Source organism: Hirundo rustica, chromosome 6 (assembly GCF_015227805.2).
Source record: "Hirundo rustica isolate bHirRus1 chromosome 6, bHirRus1.pri.v3, whole genome shotgun sequence".
Lineage (NCBI taxonomy): Eukaryota > Metazoa > Chordata > Aves > Passeriformes > Hirundinidae > Hirundo > Hirundo rustica.
This window is the reverse complement of record NC_053455.1, coordinates 15,104,362-15,114,779: the sequence shown is the minus strand read 5'-3', so window position 1 is coordinate 15,114,779 and position 10,418 is coordinate 15,104,362. Positions and strand designations below refer to the sequence as shown.

General features: G+C 41.1%; 1 protein-coding gene across 12 annotated transcripts; it reads right to left on the bottom strand.

The window, feature by feature from the left end:
- Nucleotides 1–598: 598 nt before the first annotated feature.
- Nucleotides 599–9,834, bottom strand: LOC120754636 (alpha-1-antitrypsin-like). 12 transcript variants are annotated; one of them, XM_058421170.1, is made up of 7 exons: nucleotides 9,250–9,834; nucleotides 8,796–8,904; nucleotides 7,807–8,496; nucleotides 7,101–7,371; nucleotides 6,269–6,416; nucleotides 4,715–5,533; nucleotides 599–2,757 (listed from the first exon to the last, which is right to left on the bottom strand). In XM_058421170.1, the coding sequence occupies exons 3-6, from the start codon at nucleotides 8,477–8,479 to the stop codon at nucleotides 5,327–5,329; spliced, it is 1,299 nt and encodes a 432-aa protein (XP_058277153.1). In that variant the 5' UTR covers nucleotides 8,480–8,496; nucleotides 8,796–8,904; nucleotides 9,250–9,834; the 3' UTR covers nucleotides 599–2,757; nucleotides 4,715–5,326. The 12 variants fall into 12 exon arrangements, with proteins under 12 accessions (XP_058277153.1, XP_058277149.1, XP_058277151.1 ...); XM_058421166.1 differs by lacking the exon at nucleotides 8,796–8,904 and having other exon boundaries at nucleotides 4,715–4,882; nucleotides 4,979–5,533; nucleotides 7,807–8,534; XM_058421168.1 differs by lacking the exon at nucleotides 8,796–8,904 and having other exon boundaries at nucleotides 4,715–4,882; nucleotides 5,274–5,533; nucleotides 7,807–8,534.
- Between the last annotated feature and the right edge of the window lie 584 nt (nucleotides 9,835–10,418).

The following is a 10,418-nucleotide window of genomic DNA, read 5'->3' as shown; positions in this document are numbered from 1 at the left end:
ACTGTTTCTTCACAGAACCTCCAAGAATATTTCTGTTTTCTCACCAGTTCACAATAACAGCTATTTTCCCACTCCTTCCTTTAGCACCACTATCAAACCCAGCCTTAAGAAACTGTTCCATGAGTAACGGGTAACATGAGCTCTAATGCAAGTCTTATCTCATGTTCATGAGTCTTATCTCATGTTCACACCACTTGCAAGATGCCAAGGTGTCTTCTCTGCCCTTTCTTTCATTGCTTGCACTTAACACAGCATAAGGCAACCGAATGAGAAGGTAAAAACAATCCTGAGGCTGTAAATAATCTTCTGAGGAAGATTACTTCTTTTTCATCTTTTTTCAAAGCAGGCAGCTAGTGGTTTGGGTTCTTTTAGAGGTATTGTGATAAACTTTTCTGTTAACACAAGACAAACACTTGTAAGTCCATTTAAGCTGGAGAAATCACATAAGCAATCTCAAAGTCAGCTACTCAGAGGGAATGAGAGCTCTGAAGAATTGCTTGGAAAGTCAACAGCCTCAGCTAGAGCATGCTTTGCTTATAGAGCCATCCACTTCTGATTGATTTGTAAATCTATTTCTTTCCCAGCCCTTTTTCCCAGATGAAATAAAAAAAATGACCAAACCATGTCATGTTCGAAGAAGAGAAATATGACTCTTTTCCAAGCCTTGGCAAGTGTCAAGTGATCACTTTTTGTCTCCTGGCCAAATGACAGAGCACAAGCCAGGAATCTAATATATAGTAGAACTACTGAGTTAGTATTATGGTTTTCCATTAAGAAGGCCTGGAAACATTTGAGCAAAATGCATTTTTTTGTTCTTCCGTCTTTTGCAGTCTCCTAGTAGCCAGTGCTACTATTAAATACACCTCATTCCAGAAGCCAGGTTATCTAGCTCTGTTGCAGCCCCTCTAATACTTCAAGCCATTAACTGTCTCCTGGAATTCATCTACATGCCACACCAGGCCATCAGCCCGTGCACACTTTGTGTAGGCACCAGCCTTTTCTCCAGTGGAAGCATCTGGGCATCCATTGCAGGCTACCACCTGTACTGACATCTCCTTCTTTACCAGTCGCATCTGGGTGGAAGCACCAGGCTTCTCAGGGCTGTCTCAGGGGACACAGTGGTTTTGGCTCTGAGGCAAGAGCCCAGTTTTACAGCATTTAACGTTTACTTGAGCTGTGGACCTCCCTGCACGCCCTGCCCGTGCCAAGTGCTGCACCACATCCTATGAGACATGCCCAGGTCACGCATTCCCAGAGCCATTTGTATCTCCTGCAGATGCTCTGGAAACATCCCCTCCTCACCAGACTGGCTCACAGGAGCTTGTGGAGCCTGACAGGCCCTGGGCTGCTGCTCCAGTGTCCCTGAGCATAGGTGATTCTGCTGCTGGTATCTCATTCTGATATGCCAGGAGTGTGCAGGGACATTTGAGGTTACCAATGCTCTTTGAAGGCTGTGGGACAGCACTACTTTGAGGCATGTATCTATCACATGGATTTCCTGAGCCTAGAGGTTACTGTGACTGGAAGGTGATGGATGCTGGCTATGAGGATCTTGACCATGGCACCTTCATAGCTGCCAAGTTCCCGACAGCAATAGAAGCCACATTTTCAGCCCTGATTAATCACCAATTTTTTTTTTTTTTTTTTTGCTTTAAAAACTGAGAAATTCTCATAGTATTTCTCGGGAATATCTGTTAATTTCTAATCGTGTGACAATTACTAGACTATCTGAAAACAAAATTAAATACATTACATCACAGAACCATAGAATGGTTTGGATTAGAAGGGACCTTGAAGATCATTTAGTTCCCAACCCGTGCCATGAGCAAGGGCAATTTCCACCACACCAGTTTTTCTCAGGGCCCCATCCAGCCAGGCCATTGACACTACCAGGGATGGGGCATCTACAACTTGTCTGGGCAACCTGTTTCATCTGTGCCTTACCATCCTCACAGTAAAAAAATCCATCTTAATATCTAATTAAACCTACTCTCTTTCCTTTTGAAGTCATTCCCCCTTGTTGTGTCACTCCAGGCCCTGTAAAAAGTCCCTCTCCATCTCTCCTGTAGGGTCTCTTCAGGTACTGCAACACTGCAATTCAGTAGCCCCAAAGCCTTCTTTTCTCCAGGCTGAACAATTCCAGTTCTCTCAGCATTTCTTCATAGGAGAGGTGTGCCATCCTTACTTTGTGCCTTTAGCAGAGTATTAGTTGGACTTTCCAGCGGAATATGTAATTTGTTTTCAGCCCATGACATTTAAGACTGTTGCTTCTGTTCTGTGCTTTTAGTTTCTCCCTAGCAGGTGCTGTACAACACTGAGAACAATGACAGACCTGTGCACTGGCACTAGCCACTGGCTGTTGGAAATAGGTGATTTTCTTTTATACCACAAGCATCCTATTTCTCTCTCTGGCCCCACACCAATATACAGTTTCCTGCTTTTGCTTGTTCCTTCTTTTATGGTCTTTAACACCACTCAAAATTGCCTCTGGTTTTCTTCCAGTGTCTGTTGAACTTCACATAATTTGTAGATGACTGTTAAACTTATCTCCACCATGGGTTAGCCTGGGTTTCTGAGCTCCTCATTTACGTTTTTAGTCTTTGTTTCATTTTTAGTTCCTAAATATGGCAACAAATACAGTTTACTGCTATTTCCACGCTGCTGGTTTTCCTTTTCTCCGTACTTCAGAGAGCCGCTCAGTGCGTGCTGTTCCAAAGCGTCTGCCATGTCGGCAGTTCTTTTTCTGTGGCTGTTAACCTACAAGAGAAGACTGCTTTCAGCCTTTACAGAGAACTGCTTTGATCCATAGCATCCCAGATTTCCCTCAGGATCTGCATAGGCAGTGCTGAGGCTGCAGCTCATGCGTGCGCATGGTTTCATGCGCTCCCACGTCACATCTGTGTGTAGACACCAGAGCAGGCTGCATTAGAAGATGTCCTTTGAACTCTCTCCCTCATGTGGCTCATCACATCAGCTCCAGCAATGCCCCTGCACTGAAGTGGCCCATCACAGTACTTGAATGGAACAGCAGCAGCAACCCTTGACTAGCTAGGATGAATGTCCTTCCCTGGTTATTCTTGGTCACAACACTCACAGCTGGAGAGCCAACCAAGAAACAAAAAGCCACGAAAGAAGAAGCAAAAATGAAGAAGACTGTCCTGAGCAAACCATGACTGCAGTGGGTTTGTGAAAACCTTAATGCTCACATTTTTGGTGGTGAGTTGTGCAATCCTTTTGTGTTTGTTATTTACTACACAAATTTGCTGCACATTTACAGTGAAGAGCATGCTCTGTTTTTTGCCAAAATAGAAAGAAAACCAAGGCAAGACGTGTAGTTCCTACAAGATGATTCCTGTCTGAAGATGATTCCTTACCAAGATGCTTTCTGGTCATCCAGTTCTTAAATCAGCTTCATTTTTGCCTATCCATTTTCAAATGAGTTAAGAGGCAAGGTTGTTTCTCATGTGAGATGTGGTTGGCAAAATAGCACTTAGATATTTTTTCCTTACTAACAGAGACTATGGACCTGAACTCCCTGAGGAACAGCAAACATACTCTCTTGATATTTGCCTACAGAGTTATTTGTCATTGCAAAGCTGGACTTTGACAATTCATCCTGAGTTAGCCCTGAGATTTGGCAAGAAGTTTTAAATGATCTTCTGTAGCATAAATTTATCTGCATTACACCAAAACCAAGTCCTTATATGTTTAGAGGCGTGAAGCCAACTACTTGTTACTAAATACAAAACATACTAAATACAGTTATGATAAACTCTTGTCATTGATTTATGCTATTTTGAGGAGGACTTTGAAAGTGATTATCAAGTGTTACCTGTCTGCAGAAAGATATGGAATGTTTTTTCTATTCCTTATTGGTATTCTTGTGCTACAGTTTACTCATATTGATGACATGGATTTAATGTGCAAGAAAATACAGATCCCTAAGCCAAAAAAAATATTGTGTTTTAGAAATATTCACCACAGTTTTTATGTTATATTTTTCATAGACATCTTAAAAAACTAAGGTCTAATACATTGTCATTTATAATTTTTCTACCAGTTTGAGATATTCTGTAACAAAAGATCTAATCAGTCTATAATTTACATGTTGTCTTTGGCTTCCTATATTTTAATAAGATGTGATAAAGATGTTGATTTAAAAACTAAAGCAAAGGATAATAAAATAATTTAAATATTTACTGTTTTGTAAGTAAAGTTATGTTTCTTCCATGACCATACAAGTATCTAGTGTAGCTGGATTCAAGGAACCTAAGTTAAGAAAAGGTACAAATATCAATTCCCAGTCAGTTTTACTCTATAATAGTAATTGACTGCTAACATTTAGAAAAGTGACTTCTGAAATATTGTCTGCATTTTTTATGTGTGCTTATGATAGCTTAAACCAAGTTAACAGTCCCTAGGAAAGCTCTGCTGCTCCTAGTGAGGAAATGCAAACTTTCTGGAATTATGATTTTCATTCTTTTTTTCTACCACAATCTGTCAAGTCTAGCTGGAAAGTGAATACTGAAGGTGGCATCAGTAGAAACAAGAAATGACAGTGACAACAAATCTATGAAAAGGAAAGGGGTGCTATGTCATGGACTACTCCATCAGGCTTTTATCTCAAGGCATTAGCAACAATCATTATATTAGTAGGATAAAACAGAAGTCTTTTTTCTGCTATGGAGTCCTTCCTTAGTAGCATTAAAATTACCTGTGCAACAAAAGCAGCCTTCTTGTCTCCATGTGAAGGGCTTCTGATTGAAGAGGAGACAGAAGAAGGCAAGCTAAAACAGCTGCACTCATCAGCCCTTTACACTGGTGTTTCCTCCAACATCTCAGTCACTGATCCTGCAGTTTCATGCTTACTTGGTTATAAAACCTAAAGAAATTAATGAAAATTCACTCCAATATTAAAAAAAAATCTGCATCTAAGAGTAGTCATCAAAGGTTAGTGGATTAAACAGACAGGACTTACAACTTGCACCTCCTTTTTCCTGTTTCTCCTTCACATGGGCACCTTGTGACTGTACAGCAACACCTAATCAGTTGGAGACTTTGAACCAACTGAATACCCCACAGAAGCAGGGCCTTACAGAACTGGTGAAGAGTGACTTGTATTTCATCAACACTACATGCTATATTCAGGTAGGCTGGGGGAAATCCTAGTGACTTTTGGACAAGGGAGAATAGTTTTTGTGTTTTAAGGGATTAATAAGGTTTCTAAGGATAATGGTTGAAAGATAAGCACTAGCACAGAGTGGTATGCATACATTAATGTTTCAGTGGATCACAGGAATTTAGCCAGTGATATGCGTGAATTTCATCAGTCATTTTGCTGAGGGTTTACAATTTTCCCAAGGAAGAGGACAGTGTGGGTGAATTTATCCAGAATCATCAGGAGAAATGGTCTGTTGAATTTGACTCGAGGCGGGCGAGGAAAATCCCCAGATCTCCAGGTAACCTCCTTCACGGTGGCCCCGGCCGCCTCAGTGCCATTCTCATGAACATTCAGCAGGGCTCTGTGGATCACCTGCAAGGAACAAAGCAAACAGCCTCCAGCTGACAAGCCAGCAAGAAGAGAGCAGCCTGCCTCCCTCTCCCCTTTGGCCAGCCAAAGGGAGCCCTGCCTGGAGTAAGACTGAGCAGCAGCAGCTTCTGGGAGGGTCATCACCAGCTGCTCCTGTTCCCACTGCAGCACCAACAGCCATCACACCACTCAAGCCAACCTCCTTCACTGCTTGTGCAGAGAGTAACCCTCAAACTGCAGGCAGCCAAAGAGCACTCAAGATGACTGATGACAAGAAACTCTTGAAGAAAAGAAACCTGGTAATTTAGTCGAGACTCAATTTTGTCTTTGGCAGCTTCATGTATTATTGTGAATTTACCCTGTCATCTAGCTGAAAAAAATAACTTTTTGAGAACACTAGAAGGGCAGGAATAACAGCCCTTTGCCTCATGTAGGAAGAACTAGAGGAAATTTTACCAAAGCTAATGCATGGCATTTAGATAATTTTGTTTAGTAGCCAAAAGAACATTTAATTATATGTATGTTTTCATCCTTGTCCTCCAACCATGCCTTTCTAACCTCTTGTAAGCATGTTTGGCTTCAGGTTTATGAAAGACAGGGCTTTCTTTGCCTCCAGACTGGCAGCTATTGATAATTGAGTGATGCTTCAGAGAGACTGGGATAAGCTTTTCTTGGGATATTAATGTCAGGTTCCTGGGAACAGGCAAATCCTGTGGTTGCTTTCACATGATGACTTACTTTTGAAACCATCAGTCCAGGCTCCTCAGTAATCCCTGAGAGATCAGCTTGTTCAGTAAACAGATCGACCACGCCCATCTGTTTGACTATGTTTTTCACATCATAGGTACCAGAAATAGAAAATTTTGGAATGTGCAGATGTATTTTTCTGTAACAAACAACACAAATAGGGACAAATCATGATCTAGGCAACACTCCTCAATGGCTTTAGTGTATTGACACTTGGCATTTGTTTTACTAAGTGTTTACAGCCTTCTCTCAGGGTTCAGATAGCACTTCCGATCAGGTTAGCTACATAACGCGGAGGGTAGGAACAGAACCTTCTGCCTCTGCAGTGGGGTTCAAGGAGTGGGTTGGAAGACACAGCTACGCCAACTCAGTGGCAAACAGAGCTACTACTGCCAGGTCAGAGGGCTTTTTCATAAAGATTGTAGCTAGCTTACCTAAGGCTGTTCAAATACACAACAAGGCCTTGGTCAGCACAGAAATAGCTCCAGTAGTGGTGAATTAATCCACTTTTACATAGAATGCCCTCAATACCCTAACACCCAAGAGCTACTCCACTGCAGTTTTCCAGGGCTTGTATGAAACAAGGGTCTGTTGACCTCACCATGGTGCTAAGTAATATTTGGTTGAATCAGGAACTTAATCCAAGATGAATCCAAAGTTCAACGACCTATTTGTTCACTAGCAGAGATCATTTTAATTTTCCAGCTAAGAAAGAAAAGGGAAGTCCATCACAGGGGAACCATTAAGTGCATAGAGCTCAGTCAAATAAGTGACATAAAAATGACTAATCTGTAACATGGTCACCTTAGCATAAAAAGCTTACCTGTCATGGAGGGACTTTTCCCATTTAGTTATAGTTTTTTTCACGAGGGCATCTTCTACTTGCTTCATCTTCCCTTCATCAGGCAAAACAAATAATGCTGCAACGTCTCCACTGTAAGGTATCTGAACCAGCCAACAGGACAGCTCTTCATCAAAGTAATTTCTGTAGTAACCCTTTCGATACATCATGTCAACTTTTACAGATGTTTTCTGATCCACAAAAAAATCCTCCTGTTTTGTCTGTGCTGTGTTGAACGGTTTCTCCCAATGGGCTTGTGACAAAAAGAAAATCTATTCAGCGGAATACAAAGAGGAATGGTCACAGTGAATAAAACACAACCCAGTCCCACAGCCTTCCTTTCATGGGAGTAAATATCCTTTTCATGTTACTGCATCTTCAGGTGTTACAGCATTGCATCTTATTTTTTTAGGTGCTTAAAGACAATTACAGGCAGGTAATACTGAAAATTCTATCTTCCACTACAGCGTGAGTCTATGATCACATGACAAAATTAACCAAACTCAACAAAGATATTTGTTTTAGAATTTTGTTAGAGCAAATGTTTTTACTGGCAACAAATATACATGGGTTTATAGTGATGCTTTCCAGATACTGAACATGATATTCTCTATTTAAAATATGTAATTTTTTTCTCTTTTCTTTCTCTGTAATAAGCATTAGCTGTGCACCCTTTGATATCTCTTACCTTTAAAGAAGACATAGTTAACGAGAACCATTGCAGTCAGAGGATCAAGATTTTCCACTATTTTAACAATTTTCCCATTTGTCTTTTCATCGATATAGCTGTTGATCTCACTCTCAGCACCAACAGAGTTATTGAAGTCAGTAGAAAAGACTTCAGATTCATAAAAGCTTTTGACATCATACAAGAACTTCTGTAGTGGTTTTAGTGTCTCTTCTATAAAAAGGGCATTGCCCAGGCTCAGCTGGAACTCACTGTCTGAACGGTTCAGCATGTGGAGGAGTTGGCAAAAACCTTCATGTATTTCCTGCTCCTGAGTCTTTTTCAGGTTAAAGGCAAGCCCTTCCAAAATCTGTGTCAGTGTCACAGCCTTGGCACCAAGTGCCAGCATCGCAAAGGAAGCAGAGATGCTTATGGGTGAAAAGAAAATATTTTTGTCTGTTGCTTCAGATGCGACCAGCTTGTAAAAGGAAAATGCAAACTCAGCATTGCTGAGAACTAGTTTGACAAAGGTTTTGTTCTTAAGTGGAGAAGCTTCTTCCCACTGAGAACTATGTCCTGGATAATGTGTCCCTTTAGAATTATCCTGCTTATTACGGTAACGAGGATGCTGATGACACAGGGCAACAGTATGCAAACCAACCAGCAATAAACACAAGGAGAAAGTGGGCTTCATCTTGCTTTCAGCTCTTTCTGGAAAAGAAATAGACATGCAGAACACATCATGGAAACTAGTTTGTTCCTGCTGTGTCCTCCAGTAAAGTAAAATGATGCATTCAGCACACACCTGTTCTCCAAAGTCCCCCACACTTATAATTCACATTTCTGATACCTGCCAGTGTTTCCTGGAAAGAATATGCCTCCTGGTTCATTATTTATATATATATAGTCTAGTCCTCTTTCAAAAGTAGTAATTTAAAACTTTGAAAAGTTTTTTAGCTTTAATATTAACATATTAGTTTAAAATTTGTAAATAACTGAAAGCTTATGACCTTTTCCCCAGAGTAGCTGGCATGAGTTGGTTTAGTACTCAGTACTGCAGGAAGGTTACTGCATCTCTGTTAGCCTTCCTCAAATCATCAAGTGATTAGAGAATTTAATCTGTATTAAACAAAAATGTGATATAAGCATAGATCATACTATCTGGAATGAAAATTACAAAATACTCTTACAGTTTCTTCAAAGATGAACGAATAGATCACTGATCTTTGTGGTATAAAGGTCTATAGAGATTTCTATTGTTTCCAAACAAAATTTTTACATTATTATGTGAAGTATCTTCTTTAGTACTGTTTCTTTCTGGCTTTTGAAATGTGTTGATTTTTTCATAACAGGTATATTCCCTATTTACATGTACAAAGGCACCACTTCCAGGCAACACCCCCCTCCCCCCAACCCCCCAAATGAAGTGTAAGAGATCCATAGGAAAACTAAAAGGGTACTTACATTGCTACAGTCTGGTCTTGTCCGCTCGTTCTTCTCTTCAGTACTATTAAACAAAGTTAATCAGAGCACTCCGTTAATCATTAATTAGTTCAAATAAAAGTTGCCAGTGAGGATGCACAGCAAGCAGTAATGACATTGGATATTTTGGACAATTTTTCCAACCCAGACAAATGGTAACAGTGCGGGGTGATGGGGCTGCAGACAAGAAGGAATGGAGCAGAGGCTGTTATCTCTATTGCTTCCATGATTGCGGATTGACAGGAGGAACCTGCTGCTGTGGGTGTTTGGCAAGACAGCCCCCAGCCATACCTTTCCAGGCTGGAGCTGAAAGCTGTGACTGGGTGTGAGGGACACCCCTTGCTCAGCTCTGTCTGAGCCAGCAGCGCTCACATCGGATCACAGCAGCCCTGATAGGATGTCCTCTGATTTGTCCTGGGGGCACTGCAGGAGCCATAACCTCTCTGGCAGGATTTCAAAACAGGGTTTGGATTTAGAAAGTCCTTCTGCCGTGCTGCATACCTCAGTCACAGCCTTCAATACCGTGTTTAATGGTTTTGGATATTTTCTTATGCAGAGCAGACTGTGTGTGATTGGTGAGCTCTCTCTAAGTTTCTTAGGAGAAAGCACATTATCACTCCAGCCAGGCATTTACAATCAGTAAAGTTGTTTACTCATTGCTGTTGGCCATCACCTGTGACTAGGTATTTGGGGAACTGGGGAAGAGTTTTCACCTGGCTTTGTAGAAAATATACAACACCACCACCACTGCTAAGAATCATCACTGACTGCAAAGAGAAACATGCGGTCAGAAACAGACATCTTGTTTTCTTGGGTTAATCTTCTGTATCACATGCAGCTGAAGTGGACACCAGGAAGACAAAGAACAAACTGCCTTTCATCCAGTACTAAAGAAGACATGCTGGCATCACCGGATGATATTCAGTGTTGGATATAATATATGAACAAATCACTGAAAGATAAACTAAGGCAGCAAATGAACCTTTTTTACAGATCTGGTTGCCAACATGTCCTTGTCTGCAAGCTCCCAATCATCTGGTTTCTTAGCAGGAGCCTGACTATATCAGATATTGAAATGCCCCACATGAGATGTTCCACATCTCTGACTGGTGGGGAGCTGCACTTAGGAAGCTGAAGGCGATGCTGGAAAG

What these genes read in the sequence shown, in the direction of transcription:
- LOC120754636 (XM_058421165.1), bottom strand. Translation starts at nt 8,515, where the DNA reads ATGTCTATTTCTTTTCCAGAAAGAGCTGAAAGCAAGATGAAGCCCACT. An exon ending in TAACTATGTCTTCTTTAAAG is followed by an intron (nt 7,372 to 7,806) that starts GTAAGAGATATC and finishes TTTTGTCACAAG; the next exon opens with CCCATTGGGAGAAACCGTTC. An exon ending in GAAAAGTCCCTCCATGACAG is followed by an intron (nt 6,417 to 7,100) that starts GTAAGCTTTTTA and finishes TGTTTGTTACAG; the next exon opens with AAAAATACATCTGCACATTC.